Source organism: Epinephelus fuscoguttatus, linkage group LG14 (genome assembly GCF_011397635.1).
Source record: "Epinephelus fuscoguttatus linkage group LG14, E.fuscoguttatus.final_Chr_v1".
NCBI classification, from domain to species: Eukaryota; Metazoa; Chordata; class Actinopteri; order Perciformes; family Serranidae; genus Epinephelus; species Epinephelus fuscoguttatus.
The window spans coordinates 1,441,704-1,463,903 of NC_064765.1; the positions used below are offsets into that span (position 1 = coordinate 1,441,704).

The 22,200-nt window shown below is 43.9% G+C and overlaps 1 protein-coding gene across 4 annotated transcripts in view; it reads left to right on the forward strand.

Annotated features, from left to right (window-relative positions):
* The window catches only part of atrn (attractin), a 251,182-nt gene that overhangs the window by 147,132 nt on the left and 81,850 nt on the right, over nucleotides 1-22,200 (forward strand). For all 4 annotated transcript variants that reach the window (XM_049596080.1, XM_049596081.1, XM_049596079.1 and 1 more), the window contains exon 26: nucleotides 1,166-1,244. In XM_049596080.1, coding sequence (XP_049452037.1) covers nucleotides 1,166-1,244 — 79 coding nt within the window. The remainder of the gene's footprint in view (nucleotides 1-1,165; nucleotides 1,245-22,200) is intronic.

Genomic DNA, 22,200 nt, shown 5'->3' on the forward strand with positions numbered 1-22,200 from the left:
CTGTCTGACATCACAGACTGGAGCCACATGATGTCACCGTCATTTGGTTTTGTGGAAAAATACAAAGGAGGCGTAAAGAAAGGACTTGTTAGCGGCTCTATAGCGCCATCTGTGTGTGAAAAGGGCTTTAGTTAGCATGCGGGTTGCAGTAACATTAGCTACAGTAACTGGGACAAAATACTTTGCAAGATGACCGAGATGTTACTGTCAGATTTCTGATTTACCAAACTGGTTGTAGTTTTTTGATATTCCAGTTGGGGGTCATCTTTGTCAGTCTTGAAACTGTTCCAGTTGACTTTTTCGACATCTTGCTAACAAAGATGTACGCCTGTCACAGGTGGTCAAATTGTCTAACACTGATTTGGACATTGATTACCATGGCAACGATTGAAGCATTTAAGTTAGTGCTAAATTTTTGTCAATATTTCCTACAGTCTGCTGCTCTCTGCTCTGGCCCGAGGAAAAAAAGCTGTTGTCTTCGTCTTATTTCCTTGTTATGTTAGTCTTTTAATTAAAAGAATAAATAACATTAATGCTTTCTCTGTCACTTTTTTCCCTCTGGTATTGAACATAGTTCTGAATATCAACGTTCTTCAAGGTACTGGGTAGAAATTAGAAATTCAGCAGCAAAGCGTCCCCAGAAATCGGCTGAACTGCACTCTGAAACAAAACAAACATAAAACAACAAAAAGAAGAAAAAAACGATGCTCGACTTCTGAGAATCTGAGTTGAGTTAGCGGCCTCTAACTGATGATTTGAATCCTCAATTTCCAGAGGGCAGCACTTTAAATTTAATTGTCTGATACCTGCAGATCCTGAGAACATGCTGTTGGAAAGACAGCCTGCGGTGATGTGTTGAAACGAGTAAAGGTCGTACTTATCGTGGCAGAGCAGGAGGCAGAAAACAAAACTGAAGGTCCACAAGTTTTGAACCTTTGGCTCATTCATTAATGACACAGACAGATGTAATCAGCTGATCTGTCAAACACTGTCAGACCAAAACAGACGTGAATGTGCAGAGAAAATCACTGATCAGTCTGTGCACGACAGTCGTGCACTTCTTTGATACAAAGCAGACCTCAAACACTTTTAGATTTCTCCTTCACATTAATCCATCTTTTCCTCCCTTTTTTAATGGTCTCCTTCACTTCCTGCCTGTCCACAGCTGCTTCCTGTCCCTGCTCCTCGTGGCCGCCGTGGTTTGGAAGATCAAACAAAGCTGCTGGGCGTCACGGCGACGAGAGGTAAGTCCAAGGCTCACGCTGACAACGACACGCTGGCTGTTCTGGTGGGTAAATGAACGACCACCGAAACTCAGCTGGTGTTTGGAAACGTTCTGGTGCCATAAAGCTGCTGCTCAGGTTTTACGTCTTTAGTCAGTGTTGATTACAAAAGACGAGACTGAGGTTTTACACCTGAAGTATAAAGATCCTCAGAGGAAGCCTCTGTAAATGGATCACACAACACTGCAACATGCATCTCTGCACCACAGCTACAACGCAAGATAAACAGACAGTCGAATGAGCTGAAATACTTTGATTGGTTTTCCTTTCCAGAGTTGAATTAGCAATGTGTGTTCTTAGATCTCCAGGTTTACGATAATAAAACATTTTTAACTGAGAGGATCAGGAGATATTGTGTCTTATCTCGGTCCGTCCAAGTCGACTGTTTTCTTCAGTCTGTGTTTGTTTTCCTCCTTTAAACTGTGTCAGCTGTTAAACAGTCATTAAATTATAACAAGGAAGCAGAGAATCAAAAACAGTAGCTGAACTGTGATTTATTTTTGATTTTTTTTTTTTTTGCTTTGAACCCAACTTCTACCCTTGAAACTTCCATGAACCCCGTCTCTCCTGTGGATAGAGAACTGCTCAGGAAAAACAAATGCACTGCAAGCGCTCCAGTTACTCATCTGACCCTCATCTGTTTAGTTCTGTGTGTTTAGTTAACGAATAGTTGTAGGCTGCTGTCAGCCCTAGAGTGGTCTCCTCTGGTCTGAATCAGGGACTCATGTTGTTCCAAAGTTGTATCATTGCCTAGAGTTGGTTGGTGTTCTCACGGCAGCATTTACAAGAGGACCAGATCAAATGCCTTGTGTGAGAAAGCTGCTCTTGATTGGTCAGAATTTCCATGTGGGAAAAATCCAGGAAGTAAAGCAAACGTTGAAGAAGAGTACACTTGCAAGATAAATGTGACACTTTCTAATGTCACAATGGAGGGACAACTACGCAGGTTGATTTTAGCGCTGCTCATCGTGGACTATATTGCTGTCATTGTTCATTTTAGTCAAAGCATACAGTTTGAAAACGAGGCAAACGCGGCTCCAACTAGAAAACAATGTTTTGATGCATTGGATGTGCTGAATGTGCATATTAAGGCAGTACAGGAGGAGGTGCACATTAATAATCCTCCAGGACTGTAACATGCTCATGTTTAACCCAAACAATGTGTCATGTGACTGCAGTTGCTTCACATCCAGGTCGCAACACCTTCTCACCACAAACCAACCGCACCAGAGTTCCTTTGGAACCGGACTGAGACCACATCTTCAAGAAGGTCTCGGTCCGGTTGGTTTGGTGTGTTCACACCTGCACAAACCAACCACACTGAGGGGGCAAACACACCTGAGTTCGACTAGACCAAAGCAAACAGGGCAGGTGTGAAAGCAGCCTAAGTATATAGACTTTGGAGGAGATGGTGGACGGCATCAGGACAGGTGAAACAGCTGCTGAGCTGCAGACCAGTGATCGACACCAACAAACAATAAAACCAGTTGATTTTTTGCACCACACGTCATCATTTCCAGTCACAATTGTGCCATCAAAACTGATTACTTAAGCCAAAACCATGTTCCTGAACATGACCACACATTAACCTCAGCACTGTTTAAAGTTTCAACATATCTGTTACATAATCCCGCACAAACATAACGTATCCGTGGTTTTCAGAAACGCACAGTGCCAACATTTATCCTGCCGATTGTGTTGCACAGTTTCTTCCCTCAAACTGAGCAGAGATGAGTCAGTGTTTTAATTCCTGGAGCGAAGACCCGGTGCATCAGCTCAGAATCGTGGGAACAAAACATCAAGCCTTTACTTTTGTGCTTTTCTATCCTTATTTGAAGTACAGCCATTTTTCTGACAGGCGAAGAACCTCATAGAAGCTTTTATTTCTGGCTGGTGTGATTGCTGTGAGGTTTTTTTTCTAAGACTACCCAAAGAAATCTTTAAATTATATAAACTGCAGATCACTCAACAAACAGCAGCATGAATGCTGACCAGCACAGAGCTCGCTGTGGCGTCTCTCTGTTTCTGAGGAGATTTGAGTTATTATATTACAAGATTTTGACATTTGGTTCCTCAAATCATTCAGAGGAAGTGAGACTGAATACACACGTTTTAAAGCCTTTAATGGGTGTAGTGATAGCCGTGGCTGGTGGCAATATGTGTTTGGGTTGTCCATCCGTTAGTCTGTTTGTCTGTGCGTTCACACCATTCAACAACGAACTGATTAGATTTTGGTGGTCAAAGGTCACTGTGACCTTCTGTCAGCCACATTCTTGTGAATGCGATATCTCAAAAACAACTTGAGGGAATTTCCTCAAATTTGGCACAAACAGGACAGCCTCTATTTCAGCAGGTAGAGTGTTGGCCCCATGTAGGCTGAGTCCTTTGCAGCAGCTGGGTTTCGACTCTGTGGCTGCATGTTATCCCCGTTCACTCTCCTGCTTTCTTGTCACTTTAGCTCCACTCTAATAAAGGCAATAAAAACCCAAACAGTTGTCTCTTTTTTTTAAATTTGGCACAAAGGTCCACTTAAATGATGAACTGAGGAGATTTTAGTGGTCAAAGGTCACTGTGACCTTGTGTCTATCTCATTCTTGTGAAAGCGATATCTCAAGGATGCCTTGAAGGAATTTCCTCAATTTTGGCACAAACGTCCACTTAGACTCAACATGTATCAATTAGATTTTGTTGGTCAAAGGTCAGTGTGACCTCACCAACCTTGTTTTATGGCAATAACGCAAGAATTCATATACCAAGTTTGACAAGACTTCACACAAATGTCTATCAAGATAAAATAATAATTTGGCACAAACTTTCACTTGGACTCAGTGACGATCTGATTAGAATGTGGTGGCCAGTGGTCAAAGGTCACTGTGACCTTGTGTCCATCTCATTCCCATGAATGCAGTATCTCAAGAACACCTTGAGGGAATTTCTTATCATTTGGCACAAACGTCTGCTTGGACTCTAGGATGAAATGATTAGAATTTTGTGGTCAAAAGTCCCTGTGACCTCATAGAACATATTTTTGGCCATAACTGAAGAATTCATTCACTAATTCTGACCAAACTTGACACAAATGTCTAACAGGATGAAATAATGAAGGTCAAAAGGTCAAAGGTCAGCTTGACTGTGACATCATCATGTTTTAACGTCATATCTCAGGAACAGAAGGGGAGACATTTGGTCAGATACTGAATTGGTGACTCTAATCTTGAAACTGTGCTGATTGTATAGATCTTCTGTGTGTGAAGCATCCATGTTTTCACTGACATGGATGGAGACTGTCAGAGACACTGGACTGGTGGGCGGAGTCATACAACCACAGGGTGGACTGGTGGGCGGAGTTATACAACCACAGGTGGGCTGGTGGGCGGAGTCACACAACCACAGGGTGGACTGGTGGGCGGAGTCATACAGCCACAGGGTGGTGGTTCTAGTTTAAAATACGTTCCTCCTATACTTAGAACAGCCAAAACATACTGACATACAGAACATTTGCAGGTGTAACATTTGAATCAAGTGAGACAATGATGTAATAATCAGAACAGTAACTGTCCAGATGCATAAATGAGATGCATTTTAATTCCAAACCTGCAGATGTGTTGATTCATGAACATCACAGCGTTTCTAATGCTCCAGTATTTCCAAAAAATTTTATAAACAGCATTTTATTTGAGGCTGTCAGTCACTGAAAGTGCATTACTGAAGTGCAGTGACCATAATTAATTGCTCCTATGGCACAGCACATGGTGTCTTTCAAGCTGCACTGAGTCAACTGGAAAAAGTCAATAATTTTTTGAAAGGACTGAACACAGGATGCCAAAGCAATCTGCCGAACTGTGGGAAGCTCTGCAGGGTGCACGACAGATGAAAATGACAGACGATTTTCAGGTTGTGTAACAATTCTGCAAAACCAAAATTAGAGTAAAAATATTAATTCATTTATTGATTTGTAGGAGGAAAAATCACACATGAAGCTGTCCGTGTCGAACCTGTGGATCAGGAAACAGGCTGGGGGAGTATTATGTGATGCACTGCAGGTTTTAAGCGTCGGTGACGTTAACCCACTTTTTCAAAATTCCCAGTGCAGGCATCCTGACAAAGCTCCCGTGTGATTGGTTTATTCCTCCTAAGATGACAGCAGCCACAATAGGTCTGCTCACTTTATGACTTCATTTCTTTAAGTCATTGTCCAAGTAAAAGGAAATAGGACGAGCTCTCAGTGGGCTGACGATGCGGCATGACGAGCTGGACGGTCAGACCGACTTCCTGAGTGATATCTGGCTGTTTGAGCTATTTATAGCAGGGTTAGCATGTAGCAGCAGGTCAGCTAACTAAAGTGATGTGGAAACTATAAGCAGTCAGTGTGAGTGCAGTTTTTTGCATATTGAATTTTTGCTCCCTGAAAAATAAAAATGACAAAATGAATTTTCATAGTGCGTTTCCTGAAGGGTTTGAACCACCTTTTGAACGAGTGGCTGAAAGGTTGTGTGCATGTGGGAGTGTGTTTCTCTGCCAGCATCTGAGGGCAGACGAGCTATTGTTGTGCTGGATGTGAACTTTTGGTTTGTGCTTTTCACGCTCAGCGCGCCGGCTGAAGTGCCTTTCGGCTGTGACCTCGCCCAAGAGTGCTGTCATCACCCTCACCTCGGGATGCCTCTTAACATCCCCCCTCACCTGCTCCCACTTCGCCCTCTTTCCAGCACCCAGCCGCTGCCGTCCAGCTGGACCCTCCACAGGCCGGCCTTTAAACAGAATTAGCGGTGGACCTTTGTAAAGAGGCGCGGGGAGGTTACAGAAAACTGTGGGGCCGAGATTAAATTCCCCAACAGGAGGGTTTGTTAAAACAGCTTTCATAGAACCAGCCTGGGCTGTACTGAAGGCTCATTTATCCTCCTTCACATGCCGAAATATTAATTTTAAACGCTGTAACCGTCACTGCCCACACGCGTCCTTTATGTTTACATGGATACATCCACTAGATGGCACTAGAGGGCGGAGTCAAACATTTCTGACAGCAACAAACATGGCGACGTTACAGGAAGTCGTTATATTGTACCTTTTAACAGAGGCAGTGCTGGAGATGGCAGCGATCTGTGCGACCACCACCTCTGAAGTTGTTGAATACTGGCGCTTGGTCAGTGACGTCCAGCATCAGACGCCGACGAAAAAAGCCATTCTTTCACATCGGCATGATATGTGGCCAGTTACCATTATTGTTTAACGGCTCCCGGCAGCGTGAGGGGTAAAAATGACACAAGACCAACGAAAACTAAGGGGTTGGAAGTCTGAGTAGGACAAGAGGGGTGGTGGTTGGTCCAACAACCACGGACTTTCACCCAGGAGGCCAGTGTTCACTTCCTGTTAGATTGTAAAGCCAAACCCTGTTCTTTTTTCCTAAACCCAACCACATGTGTGTGTGTTGTCAAAGGAAAAAAAAACATCAGTTGGTGGTGTTGTACTGACGTAGTGCTTTTATTTTGAAAGAGACTGTATCAAACTGTACATTTCCTGTGAAAACAGAAGTGTATTTTGAAAACAGACAATGCATGTAACAGGCTGAAGTTGACACGGCGTCCCAGAACGTCAACAACCAACACACCCAGGGTACCTTGGACGTCATATGTGGACATGGAAAGTCCATGACCAAACGTGGACATGTGACGAGGTCACAGTGAGGATGATGATGATTATTTTTAAAACGTCTTCGTCATGGGTTACGGTTGTGAAAGCATCCTTTCTCCTCCAGGTGAGACGGGTGGTGAGGAGGACGTGTGCTGTGGGTGGCGTCAACCTGCATCACGTACACGTAGATTCTCAATTTAACAAGACTCTTGAACTCGGCCAAACCTCAGGTGTCACGTATCAAGTGTTTGCAGCACTCAGGCGCCTCAGCTGTGAATGAGATGATGCAAGTTCATTGTTTTAAAACCCTCATGCATGGATTTGAGACTGAAGCGAGTTGTTGCATCACGTCTCCAAAATGCTGTAAGACAGTCACAATGGTGACTCATACAGCGTTTCAACATGCTGGGTACTTCCTGTAAAGAGTCCTAAGTGTTAGACAGGACAGTTTATAGATACAGTAATGTTTGTCAATCAGATCTGTGAATGCTGCAGTAGTTGGCTCACAGGATGTAGACTGTACCTGTAAGGCCGTCATTGGCCGTCTATTTCAGACACAGCTTGTCTCCCTTTCCACTAAATCCAGACACTTTGTTTTCAAGGGCACTGTTGCTGTATCATGAGTTTAACACCACCTAAAACAATTGTGAGTGGTTTAAAGAAATCGAAACAACCCAGAAGGCTTTTTTCTTTACTGTGGAATAATGATGGGTTCAGTGAGTCCTTCCTCCAGCATCTACAGCATTAAAATGAAGTGTGGAAATATTGCTTTTTAGGCTTTGCAGTCCTTTCTTGAAAAATTCCTTTGAATCCTGTAGTTTTGAATTTTAATGCCTCAAATGATCTGAAACATGACAATCAGATTCACACTGAGAAGGCGTGTTGGTTATTTTAGTCAAAGTCAAAATGTACAAAGCAGCCAATTCATGGAGCGCAGGTACGTTTAAGTTCCTGCAGTTCAAGCAGCAGGTGGCAGCCGTAATGACCCTCCCTCTCTGTAAAGATGAATCTCCTTCTTAGAGGTGGCTGCACTTTAATGCTGCAGACACACGAGCAGAGCGCAGCCGTCTCTGAGGGGAGTCCTAATAATGATGTTCTCTGTGACATCATTGTCCTTCCTTCTGGTAGTCGTGGCGCTGCTGCCGTTAGTTTTTAATTTGACCTCTTTCTGGAAGTCAGCATACATTTCTGTTGAGCTTCAGCTGATGGAGGGAAAAAGTTCTGTCCCAAAAATCAGGACCCAAATAATCAGTTTGCCATTTACAGTTCTTTTCAAAAGCTAAAGTGATGATGAGGGAGTTTATAAAAAATGTGAAGGTGAGGGTCACAAATGCAGATTTGTTGACAAAAAGTAAAGATTTCTGAAATAACTTATTTCACTGTTCAGCTAGAAATCTGGAAAACATGGCATCAATTTAACCGGCCACAGTTAGCCCAACATTCAGCCACAGTTAGCCCAACATTCGGCCACAGTTAGCCCAACATTCAGCCACAGTTAGCCCAACATTCAGCCACAGTTAGCCCAACATTCGGCCACAGTTAGCCCAACATTCAGCCACAGTTAGCCCAACATTCGGCCACAGTTAGCCCAACATTCAGCCACAGTTAGCCCAACATTCAGCCACAGTTAGCCCAACGTTTGGCCACAGTTAGCCCAACAACCAGCGAATGAAGATACATTGAAGCACCTCATTCAAACTGGGCTCTCAGCTGACAGTAGAGTGTAGCTAGCATCAGAGGGTAATTTGAGCAAAGGTCCCACTGGTGGCTGTTTGCTCTCTGCAGCTCAGGTTCTGGATGGTACCCTGTTGGCGATGCTCTCTTGTACGGCTCAGCTGTAGCCACAGCCGCTCTCTGCTGCATTTCTTCAGGTGGGTCAAATAATGTACCTAGAGCCTCCCAGTACTCAGAGGTAGAGACTAGAAACACAAGCTGAAACAGCTCATAGTTTGAGCACCACTGACGTCACTGGATCACAGAGGAACAGCAGATTTTGAAGCAGCCTCCAGAGACACAGAGACCATAAAGGAAACATGTTTTATGTGTGAAGAATTATGTTTGGGAATAATATTCTTATATTCTGCTGCAGGTAAAGGTTTGTTTTACTGCTCAGAATCCAGATCTTGTCCTCTGATTTCAGACTCTCATCATGTCACACACATCCAGTGATTGCAGCTGAGAGTGATGTCATATACTCTGAGTTATATGTTGATGAAACTAAACACCAACGTAACAATATCACAAATGAAGAAAGGAAATGAGTTTTGTTCATGAAACTGTGCGGAGTCTCATTTCTAGTTTGGGTTTAACTTTAATTACCTCGTCCTACTCATGCAGAAACACTTACACAGAGCAGATCTGCTTCATGCATACACATGTACCACACACACACACACACACGCATCGTGACACATAATTTTGGGCAAACAGAAAGCTAATCATGTTTTCGGCGAGGCCGGCTCTCGCTGCTTCCCTGACACTGGGACCGTTGTGTTCTTTTCAGCGCTGTCCCCTCCAGGCTTCGTTCCCACATTCATCCCGGATCCTTGCGTGTTACTCGCCGCTTGCATCAGCTGTACAGTGACACACATTTGCAGCTAATTATGCCCACACTCACCTCACTTAGGCCGCTGCGGTGGAAAATGGTGGCCGGTGGATTTTCAGTGCAGGGTCAGAGGAACTCGTGGCTGCAGCCCTGATGCTTGGACTTCCTGCTCCCGGCTGCGTGTCGTCAGACTGTGTGCAGTGTAAGCTCATTGTGTTGTCACACTCAGTGTACGGTGCTCTGGATAACAGTGTTAGCTTGAGCCTCAAAATGTAAATGTCACTGTTCGCTCTTTATGAAAGGAACTAGAAACAGCTGGAATCAACTTTTCTGACTTTTTTAGCTGCTCAGCAGTTTCCATGAAATAATTAGAGGCAAGATCTACTTTAACGTCCAACTAAGTTTGTCCACATACAAGGAATCAGACCTTGTTGCTCTCAGTCACATACACAGATGAAAACAGATAATATAGCAGGCTGTCTACAGGTCCTTTAAAAGTCATAAAATGTCTCAATTTAAATTCAGTTCAGTTAATATAAGAAAATATTTCTTAAAAAAAGAAATGATATTAATATTACTTAAAAGGTGTTTCATTGTCTTAAATTCAGATTTGATGGGTCTTAAACATTTACGGTCACATTGCCGTGACAGTGTCTCCAGCCTGACAGACCCTCTTTTTACAGTCATTGTTCAGAACGAGTTGATTCTCTTGTTTTTTCTCTTCACAGAAAATTAAGAGAAATATGAGTGTGTTTCTGCACGAGGCCAAAAATCTCCTACAGAGAACTTTTAGTCTTAATGAGGCTGTTTAGAGAGTGAGAAATCTGTGCAAAATGAAGCACTTAGTGCACAATACAGAGGGTGTAGAGGTTTCAGCTGAATGCAGAACAAACAAAAGGCTTTTCTTCTCAGGTAACTGCTAATGTTGACTGTAAAACACAGTGAAACTGTGCAGAGGCACCGACAGGAGTCTGTTTCATACACACAAGAACCGCCTGACTGCAACATGGAGCTACCTGCGCACATACACAGCTCTTACCTTTAAAGCAATGTGATTATACCACACGTTAATAAATCCTAGAACACTTCATGTCTAAATTCATTTTAAGGGATCACAATCAAAAATAGTCCATTTGTAGTAGTTCACATGGACCATCTGAAGGGAGGGGTGGTTTGTTCAAGGCGTCAAGATGTCAGTTTATCACCAGCTGTGTGTGTTTGTGCACAGTGTCCAGCTCATAAATGAACATACTGTAAATGCTTTTGAGCACGTGGCCGAGCCGAGTTTGAGTCCCTGTGTTTGCTCCTGTGTAGCTCAATGCTTCTTTCCAGCACAGTAACTTTATGCTCTGGTGCTGACAGGTTTTCAGGTGTGTGTTTCTGCACAGAGTAGAAAAAAGCCGAGGACTGTGTGTGTGTGTGTGAGGTTCCTCTCGCCGTGGTTGCGGGCGAACACCTGCTGTGACTGGCGGAGGTTTTTGAGCCCACCTGTTGTGGTTTCAAAGTGTTCAGGTGCATGTTTTTCCTCACATGTGTGTTTGCTGTGCATCTGTTTGCATAGACGGGCTTGGATGTGTGTGTGTGTGTGTGTGTGTGTGTGTGTGTGTGTGTGTGTGTGTGTGTGTGAGAACACTGTGTGATTCTGAATCAAAGCTTCCTCTGAGACCTGACGGTCCCTTTGAAGGAGCTCGAGCTGCCAGATGGCAAAAGACAGACCCGAAAAACAGGAGCCATTTTGTGCCATGAAAGGCAGCTGCCTTTTAATCCAAATGAGCACGGCGTCGACTCGATGCAGAAAGGGGCGTGTCCACCTGAGTGCGTTTCCCTGAGGTCAACATATTTTTTAAATTATTTGCAATGTGAGCGTTGTGTATTTGAGCTACACTACAAATGCCAGCAGCGTGACAAAGCAGCCAGAGTTTATTCTGCGCTCAGCTCTGCATGTTCAAGGTTTTTTGTTTGTTTTTTCCCAAGAGATGAAAAATGTTGATCTTTGGATGAAACACTGCAGCCGCTCGCCACTTCACTTTTTACTTGAACTTTCCACGTCCACATATGACGTCCAAGGTACCCTGGGTGTGTTGGTTGTTGACGTTCTGGGACGCCGTGTCAACTTCAGCCTGTTACATGCATTGTCTGTTTTCAACATACACTTCTGTTTTCACAGGAAATGTACAGTTTGCATACAGTCTCTTTCAAAATAAAAGCTTCACGTCGGTGCGTCGGTTTTCCTTCAACAACACACACACGTGGTTGGGTTTGGGAAAAAAGAACAGGTTCTGGCTTTACGATCTTACAGGAGGTGAACACCGACCTCCTGGGTGAGAGTCGGTGGTTGTTGGACACCAGGTTGGACAGGTTGCCAGACTCTCACAGTCTATTTGAGTTATCTTCTAAAAGGAGACTTTCTACACAAACTTCCATGAACAAAATGGATTCAATTTTAATTATAGTATTAAAACATTCAACCAACAATAAGCCTTCTGTTTTCAGTCTTTAAGGATCATTCTGACTGGTAATAATATCAATTCTGAAAACTATTTTTCTGAGGTGGTTATGGTACCATGAAAATCTCGTCCCTTTGCAACCCTAGTGTCACAACACACTCAGAAACCCAGACAAACTTCAGAAGAACTGAACTGGTGTATTCATTCTGCTGTCACACCTTCTTGTACATTATGAGCTGCTTACAATCAGGATTACAACAGTACATTTAGTGCTTCTTCACCAGTGAACTCTCAGGTTAATACACTCTGATAGAGCCAGTGAAAGTCTGACTTCAGACAGCGCAGCAGTTTCACAGTGACCTGTACTGTTAAAGCCTCAGATCTCTCCTCTGATCGGCTGCCGCTCTTTGGAAACTTTTATGTGTGGACTGTAAACTTTCCCTCACACAGCCATCAAAGGGAGAAGTGAAACGGTGGCGGTCGGTTCCCGGGAGGGGAAATATGTGTGTGTTCAGAGGGGCGCGCCGTACCTCGCACATCACTTCATTAACACCCCCCAACCTCAGCTGTACAACATCAGACCAGAGAGAAAGAGGGAGAGTTTACACATCACAGGCCGTTGAGCAGCTCTCCACTCATTTTATGACATAATAGCAGGCATTTCTAACGGGAGCTTGAGCCTTGACACCTCGGCTGACGCTCATATTTATAGCGGAGGGAGGTGGTGATTGGGGGGGGGCAGCTTAATGGAGTAATAAATATGTGACGGTATCTGGAGACGTTTAAGCCACTTCCTCTCCCTGCCTCCTCCCGGCGGCCTGCCTCTGGCGTAGTTTACAGAATCTACAACACAGTTAATCATGTGAGTTGCCGTGGCAACGATCAGGAACATTATCACATTCTGCATTTCCGTCAATACCTCAGGGTGCAATACACGTCTAATATGTGTCAAGTTATGTGTGATGCATGTCTGCGTTAGGGCGGCGATGGATGTCGGGTAAATACCCACGCTGTCATGATGAGCGTGTTTCTGAGGAGCTACAGTAAGAACCAGAGTTTAACAGTGAGAAGAAAGAAACACTGTGAAAACCAACATGAACATCAAAGACTCGCGGCGCCGTGCACCACAGAGTCAGGCAGTAACCTGACCTTTATGAATCAATACGTATGACTCAACTGTTACGTGGTGCAGGCTTTTCAGAACTCACACTCTGACCAGAAATCTCTTTGGGTGCAACAGTCAGGAGTGAAACCAGATCTTTTTCTGTCCAAAGGCGAAAAGAGTGAATGTTAAAGCGCTGCTATTATTACAGTATTTTGCATCATGATATATTACCCCGCCACAGGATGCTTCTGCTGGATCTCTGCTCTAATTAACTGCCGTGCTCATTTCTATTCAGAAAACTCAGCTTTTATCATGTGTGTGCGTGTTGCAGGCAGCTGAGCTGCGCCTTAAAGCTGCAGGTGCTGCTGGGATTACCAGCCGCTGATGAGAGAAAGTTTAAAGGTAAACTGTGCAGGATTTTACTGAATCACATCATAGACACTCGTCTAAAAATAATCCCTTAACTCTTAACCTTCACTGATGACCCACTGGAGGTGTGAGACCTGAACCACAGTCCAAGACAACCAGGTCTCACTCTGAAGTTGTCGAACACTGCCGCTTGGTCAGTGACTTCCAGCGTCAGACACAGACAGAAAAAAGGCGTCCTTTCACGTCGGCATGATGCGTGGATGGTCCCCACGTATTGTTGGTTATTGTTTAGGCGCCCAGCGAAGCCAGGGTGAAACACAGAGGGACAGCAATGAAAGTTAAGGTGGCAGAAAACTGACGTACTGATGTAGTGCTTTTATTTTGAAAGAGACTGTATCAAACTGTACATTTCCTGTGAAAACAGAAGTGTATTTTGAAAACAGACAATGCATGTAACAGGCTGAAGTTGACACGGCGTCCCAGAACGTCAACAACCAACACACCGAGGGTACCTTGGACGTCATATGTGGACGTGGAAAGTCCATGACCAAACGTGGACATGTGACGAGGTCGGAGTGAGGACGGGTTGTGTCAGCTGGGACAGACCCCACCCCCCAATGACCCTTAAAACAGTTACAGATAATGAATAAGAAATATCTAACAGAATAAATACACAGTTCCTAACATGAAATAGCTTCTTTAAATTCTGGCGTGTTAGTCAGTAGTATACCTATAATACTGATACACAGGCAGATACACCTGACCGTACACCAGTGGCCATGTTATTAAAACACGTCTCCTCTCGGACGGTCCGATGCAGAAGGTGAGGATGAGTCAGAACTGGCTGTAAAAGTTGCTAAGCGACTCTGTGGCGTCGTCCTTGTGTCCGTGCCCTCTGCCTCCGCAGACTGCTGACCCTCAGTATTAGGGCGGGGGAGGGGGGAGGAAGGGGGGCCGTGTCACCGCTCCTCCTCGCCTCGTTCCGTCCTCTCCTGTCTGCCCCCATCCTTTCCCACCTCCGCTGATGGAGAGAACTGTGTGACCTCTGACCCGTGCCATCGCCGACCCTGTCCACACCTTTCAGCGATCCCGGCTGCTCCTGCTGCTCCGTGGCACATGTACGTAAACACGTGCACGCTCCCTCTGCCTCCTCCTCACACACACACACACACACACACACACACACACACACACACACACACACACACCTTCGAAACAAAAACTTCAGTTAACCAAGAAAGTTTGTGAGTAAGATTTAAAATGTGTTTTAATGAAGTGTACTGACCCAAATATTAGGAACACACAGAGCACGTAACACGACATATGCTACAAAACATATAACAACAACAACAACAAACAAACAAACTAATAAATAAGATTAATAAGTGTCAGCTAAAATGAGAATCCTGCTGCCTGAATGTTTAACCCTTTCAGCTCTGCAACAGAAACAGCAGTGCTTACACTGGTATTTTATTTTTGAGTATCTTCAAATATTTTAAATCCCTCAAATCTGTACAACCTGAGCTAAAAGGTTATGTTAGTCAATAAACCAGAATAATTAATGAAAGTATTGAAACTGTGTCATTAAAATAATATGAAAATCAGACATGTTTTTTCATGAGATTTTACAAAATGAATCCACAAATCATATTGTTCCAAAAGATGTTTTAATGTAGAAACATGAACAAAATATTACTTAACACTCCATAAGTTATTTGAACTGTAAACATTATTTAGTTTTTGAGATATGATCATTTTTATGAGCAAAGTAAAAAGGCCTTTTAATGGATTTATCATTGTTCCTCTGGCACCGCCGCATGTTTTTACCACACGTCACGTAGTGCGGTAACGTCAACACCATACAACGTGATGATAAGACAGAAGCCTAAAGCTGAAAACACACCGGAGCTGCCACACGTCATGTGATGTGTGTCACGTGCCGCCCCTACCACACACTGGACACGTCATGCTGCAGCTCGTCAACAGATGACCACACAAAGTTCTTACTGCCTTTACTGACAGATCTGAACTTCCTCCATTAGCGTTAGCTTAACATCATGTGTGGACAGCTGCTAATCAAAGTCAATCTCTTTTTGGCCACTGTCTTTATAATGACGGGACTGTGGGTCATTTAGCTCGAGATATTTCTCCTCATTGATTGTTCGTCACACATGAGACACAGCAACAGCTACAGAGTTCTCTTTATTCATCCATGGTGAGGAGAGGAGTCGAGCTGCTGCAGGAGCAGAGAAGAAGAGCTGCTACGGGAGCTGGGGGCTGATTCTGGGGGCAGTGAGGCTGGAAATAGGACAGTGGTGTGAAGTGCTGTAGGGCGGTCTGCCAGGAGTTCTTACACACATCTAGCTGCTGCCAGTGTGGGGTTGTACATCGAATATAACCGGCGTATTTTTTTCCCTCCAATGTGTTTTTGCCTTTAGCTTTCTGCTGCAAAAGATTAAAAGTTCTCGCTGTTGTGGTTTTTATTTTAGATCGATATAATGCAGGATTATGCAAACCCCGATCTCCAGCAGCCATTACCGGGAAATTCTGGCGTAATTACAGCAAAATAATACATTTGCACTGCAGGCAGGGCGAGGTAACGCAAGGTCGTGACAGGATGACGGGGGAGACAAAGGTCTCAGCTTTCAGCCGCAAAGAGAATAAATGTTCAAGCTATTGTGGTTTTTATTTTAGACCCATTGAAACAGGATCATACAAACAACAACCTCCCACGAGCGTCAGCAGCAGGTCTGATTTTAAAGGGCTAATACATCCCTCCTTATTAATAAAACAGAGCAGAGGATAGAAAATTCAATGCAGGATCTGTCAGCCTTGGAGCTTAACGAATCAGAGTGTTTCACCAACCTGAGACCAGATACCTGACCCTGATCCTGCTGACGAAACAGAACACAGTGATGGGAGCGAGCAGAGGAGTCGGTGATGAACGTCAGAGGAGAAACATGTCTCCATCATGTCTTCAGAATCAGTCGCACTTCTCTCAGAAGCATTCTCACCAACACACCGGCCCACACTCTCAAACACACATTAAACATTCACTAACTCCTCTCCGACTCTCCCCTCGCCTCATATAGACACGCCGCCTCACATGCAGCGAGACCTCCGGCAGATGGTTCGTTGTGAAAGCGCAGTAGAGTGGGAGAGATTGGCGGCGGTATCCTCTGAATAAGCACAGTCCCCGAATACAATGAAGATATCAGTGAGCACGTCGAGCTCCGCATCAAATTAGTTTCCAGAATCATCCGTAATGATAAGGAGGATCCTCTCAGCAGCGCGGCGGCTCCTGCCCCGGACGCCCCGGTCCCAGAAGCAGATGGCTGGATGTGAATGCAGTTCACACATGAGCAGGGAAGAAAGGAAAAAACAATCTTTCCACCTTTACTTTGCAGCTGTTCCCCCCTCACCAAGCACTTCTCCATGATGCTCTGTAATACATTATCATTTCTGAATCATGGGAATACACCGCGGCTCTGTGCCTCTCCACTCCTGCTTGCCAACAGTGTTCAACAACACTATCCACAGAGTGCACGGGTGTCTGCATGCGTCCCCTCATAGCGCTTTAATACACATGACCTGAACTTGATACGCCATGTGTTTACAGTCCGTCTTCCAAATGGACAAAACGATGACCAGGGTAACCAAACTGAGCTCAGCAGACAGGAGAGCCCGTTCACCACAGTCTCATTACAAGTAGGAGGTTCAGAGCGTTTGTGCCAGATACAATATCTCCCACTCTCCCAAAAAGAACTGTCAACAGGCTGCTGCCAACGCCGCCATGGCCTGTAGTTGAGTCTAAATAAAATCCAATATCAACACTGATACAATCATCACAGCTATTTTAAACCTCAGTTTATCCTTTTCTTCTCTGTAATGACTGCACGGTACAATGTTCAATACAGTGTCAGCGGAGCAACATACGTCTTTATATCTACGTCTGCTGCAGAGACGCACACAGACCGTCTAAACAGACCAGTATGAATAATATGCTGCATTTTACATTTCATATTATCATATCAACAATTATATGAGCAGAGTCTCACATCAGGTGGCAAGACAGCTGCCGCTACAAGTGACATAAGACAAAAGATCGGGACATTTGCAGCCTGTTTATGTCAGTGAAACAGGACAGTTTTATCGAGTGGCCGGGACATTTCTAGCCGTGCTTGTGACATTAAGTCTTTGTTATTGTAACTAAAGGTTGGGACATTTATAGCCGTGAGTGAAGCGACAAAAACGGGTATTTTTTTAATGAGACTGGGACTTTTCCAGCCATGCTGTGGATGATGGATGGCGTGAGACCTCGGCAAGACAGCTGCTGGTACCAGTGATATTTCCAGCTGTGCTTGTGGCAACAAAATCAGATATTGGTACAAGTAGTTCGGACATTTCCGGACATTTTTGTGGCAACAAAACTGTGTATTTTAACCAGAGGCTGGGACATTTCCAGTAGTGTTTGTGGAAACAAAGCTGTGTTGTTTTTTAAACTGGAGGTCAGGACTCTACCAGTCATGCTTGTGGCAATAAATCTTTGTATTTTTAACCAAAGATTGGGACATTTCCAGCTGTGTGTGTGTGGCGACACAATCAAGTATTTTTAACAAGAGCTGTAGGCATTTCCAGCAGTGTTTGTGGAAAGGAAAATGAGTATTTGTTTCCAGCCCCATTGTGGCAACAAATGTGGGTATTTTCAATGAGAGATGGAGACGAAACCAGGTAGTTTCTCAAACTGAAGGTCAGGACATTTCCAGCTACGCTTGAGGGAATAAAATATTGTTAAGGAGAAGTCCAGACATTATCGGCCATGTCTCTGGCAACAAAACCTGGTATTTTGTGAATGGGAGGTTGGGACATTTCCATCCTTGTGTGTGGCGATAAAACCAGGTATTTTTAACAAGAAGCATAGACATTTCCATCAGTGTTTGTGATGCCTAAAGTTGGTACTGGTCCTGGGTCTGGTTTTGGGTCCAAGGGTCTGGATAGACCCGTGAAGACTTCTGGTTCATGGTATCAAAGGCTTTGATGAAATCAATGAGCATGACGCAGCTGTCAGGTTCTCCAGGTGTTTGTGTCTGTGATGAAGAAGAAGGTTAATGTCATACTCAGCAGAAAGGACCCAGATACAGATCTTATCTGTACAGATACCTGACTGAACTGGATCCATAACATGTACTGAACAACATGTGAACTCTTTAGGACAAGTTTCCATTCACCTGATGATGTCACAGTGGGTTCAGCGTTGCAGGTGACCATTTTAGAGGAATGTTGTGAACGCTCCCAAGTTGTTACGACAAAGTGTTTTTCCTGTTGTTCAGTCTGGAGAGTTGATTTCACTTCAGCAGAACAGGAAGCAGAGTTTGATCCAACTAAACCTTATCTTTAGCCTCATTTGCTCAGGACTAACACAGCCTGGGGACATCCTCTAATTTTTAATAATCAGCTCCGTTTTTATCGTCAGCCCAGACGCTGAGTAAAAATAGAACAGCGTGTAAAAAACAGACAGGAGCATTAACATCCAACAAACTTGTACACATTTACTGACACATCTATTTAAGTATTCTGATGACATTGCTGAGGGGATTTTTTTCTCCAGCAGACAGGAACAGATGCCGGAGGTGAGCTGGAGGAACTGACGGTGTAGTGGATGGTTACAGTCTTAAAGAGCTTTACACAGAGCCGTCCATCACGTCTCTCAGACACACTTGATCTGCTTCACGCCTATAATCTCATTGGCTCGGTCGATGAAATGGTTAAGGGCATTTCTGTGTTTAATTGGTGACAGAGTCTGCCTGACGTGTGATTTAAAAGGTGAACATTTCAGTGCAGGTTGCCCACGGTGTTTTGCTTCGATTAAAGGTCCATTGGTGATATCAATCCTGAGCAGATTTCAGCTGCAGCTGCTTTTTGTTTGTTAATTTGGATTCATCATGTCATTGGAAATGGATGTCATGCTGGACTTAAAAGAAAGATGCTGTGGATCCAGATTTTCTGAGGGTTCTTTTTTGTTGAAATCAGTGCTGGTGACACATGGAAGAAAAGAAGAGATGCTAAGTAAAATCTTTCAACAGTTTCTGCAAGGTCCAGGTCATCTCAGTTATTCTTCTATTCAAATATAGTCCTCAGACGCAGAGGCTGGGGCAGTAATCCACAAATAACCCTATAAAAATGCAGCTTTTAAAGGAACACTTCACCCTTCAAGTGACCACATGTATATCAGTTTCTCACCCCGTGTTACGTTGAATTCAAGAAAACAACTCTGTTTTTCTCGCATGCCACCCGGGTGAACCAAGAATCTGAAATCGGAGAAAGTTTTTGATGAATTGGAGTCATAGGGGTCCACCTCTATCAAACAGCAAAACCACATCAAAACATCTGTTCACAAACGCACACACAGCTCATGGAGTGTAATACAAATCTCATTTATCCAGTCTGTATTTCACAAACAAGTGCATTTTTTCCATAAAACCTGAACTGAAAATGAAACTCATCTACACTCTCTTCAAAACCAGACTCCTTTTACCTCTCTGAACACAGGAGCTGCTGCTCTACTGCTGCCTCCATCACTTCGTGTGTTTGAGTGACTGTGTGACTTTGGTGTTTTAAAGTGTTCGTTCAGATTCACCAAAGTCACACAGTCACTCAAGCTAACTAACCAATCACGGCAGCAGTAGACCAGCAGCTTCTGTGTTCAGAGAGGTAAAATTACTGTTTTTCTCAATGGAGTCTGGCTTTGAAGAGAGCGTAGGTAAGTTTTACATTTAGCTCTGCTTCAGAAAAAAGGGCCTGTCCAGGGTTCCCACAGTCCCACTGAATTTGACAGTCACATTTTCCAGGCCTGGAGAAGTCAAAGAATTAGTAAAAAAAATATTGAAAGTTTTGGAAGAGTCCTGGAATTTTGTTGTTGTGTGTAATGAAACTGTTACAGTGAACTTTTCGTAGATAACCTTCCACGTAATGTAACATAAGAGCAAATTAATTTTCTGGAGCCGTCAATATGCATCAGTGTGCGACGTTTTGTTTACCATCATTTCTTCATTTTCTCTCCACTAGGGTTGCAGCGATATACCGATTTTAAGGTACACCGTGATATTAAACTGACGGTTATCATACGGTGCACATTTGCTTATCTACAATATTGAAAAAAAAAGTGCAACTGGACGGAGAATCTCAACTTTGTTTTAGTTATTTTTTCAAAACGGAGACTTTTTATACAAACTTTCATTTTCAAAAAGGGTTTGAAGAAGCATTGCAGCGTCAATCTCAACTTTATTTTACTTTTTAACAGGGCTGTCAAGCAATGAGAAAATGTTTTTTGATTAATTAATCTAAATTAATCCCATATATCAGTTTTTGCTGTGAAAGTTTTCAGAAGATTTCAGTCCAAAAAATTTTTATCAGACGTGTCTTAGTAGAGCTGCTGAGTGTTGGACACAGCTGTCCCTCCTGTCCTCGACCACCCACACTGGTCTGAGGGGAGTTAGTGAGTCGGTCACAGGTAGACTGACTCAGTCTGAACACCTGGTCGAGTGTGGCGTGACGAGGCTGACTGCTAGCTTTAGCATCAGAGGCTGTGCTAGCTCAGACCTCCATGTTCGCTGCTAAATGTTTTGTGTTGAGGTGATGGTTCAGATGGAAGTTCTCCGATGGTGCCAAAATTGGAACAGTGCTCCTGTCAACACATCTGGGCATTTTTTAAATGTAAATGTTCGATCCACAGGGCCGAGCAGCGTCGTCTTGTCTGCCTCCATCATGTGACAAGGACACTGTGGCCTTCAATAACACACGGGGTCATAGGTCACCACGGAATGCCATTAATCAGTGTTAATTTCTGCAATGGTTATCATAGCATGAAAAACTCACACCGTTGCAAACCTGCTCTCCACGTTCCGTCTCTCCTTCATGTTTGCCAGCGGACTGAAAGTGTGTTTGAATAGAGTTTGACTCTGATATGTTTGAAAAGTGCTTGAAATGTTTTGAAAATTTTGAAATTTTATCCATGAAAATGTGAGAGAGCCCTGGCTGTCTGTCAGAGAAGTACTGAGCAGACGCCTGGATAAATGAGACTTTATTATTATACTGAAAAATTCTTAACGGATGTCTTGATATGTTTTGTTGTTGTTGCGCACAAACCCTGATTCATCAAGAATTTTTAAATAACTGATCTACAAATGGTCATTTCTGGGTGAAATATTCCTTTAACACTTGCTGTCTGTGTCAACTTCCCCCACTTGAACTCTCTCCCGGTGGCAGTCAGTCTGAGGATTTAACGCTCATGTGGTCAAGTGTGGAACGGTAAAGTAGGGCTCCTGAAACCTCACCGCTCATTTAAGGTCACTCGATAAAAACAGCGTGGGCTACGTGACTGAAATGCCCGATCCTCGCAGATCCAGGAATCAGGGTATTCTTGAAGTGTTGAAAGTTATTTTGGATCAGTGTTACCTTTGTGCACCCTTCAAAATGGATTCAGCCATGCCTGGCTCAGGCAGAATAATGGTGCCCTTGAAGGCAGAGTTTTGAGGCCGTGGTCGTCGTTCTGGCTCAGTGCTGCGGCACAGTGTGCTGGGATCGTTCTGCACAAGTGCAACATCACTTTATGAAATTATAAAAGAACTGTGGACGCTCCTCGCTGTTGGAGACACTTTATTAACTGCTTTGTATCTGTCACTTGTGGGTTAAAAATGTCTTTTCCTCCTGCTGTGCGGTGTGAACACGATGCAGAAATTCGTCTCCCCCGCTTCCTCTTCCGCGCTCCCAAACACAAACACATGTAAATTGAACTTTTCTTAACGATTGACTGTGCAGCAGAAC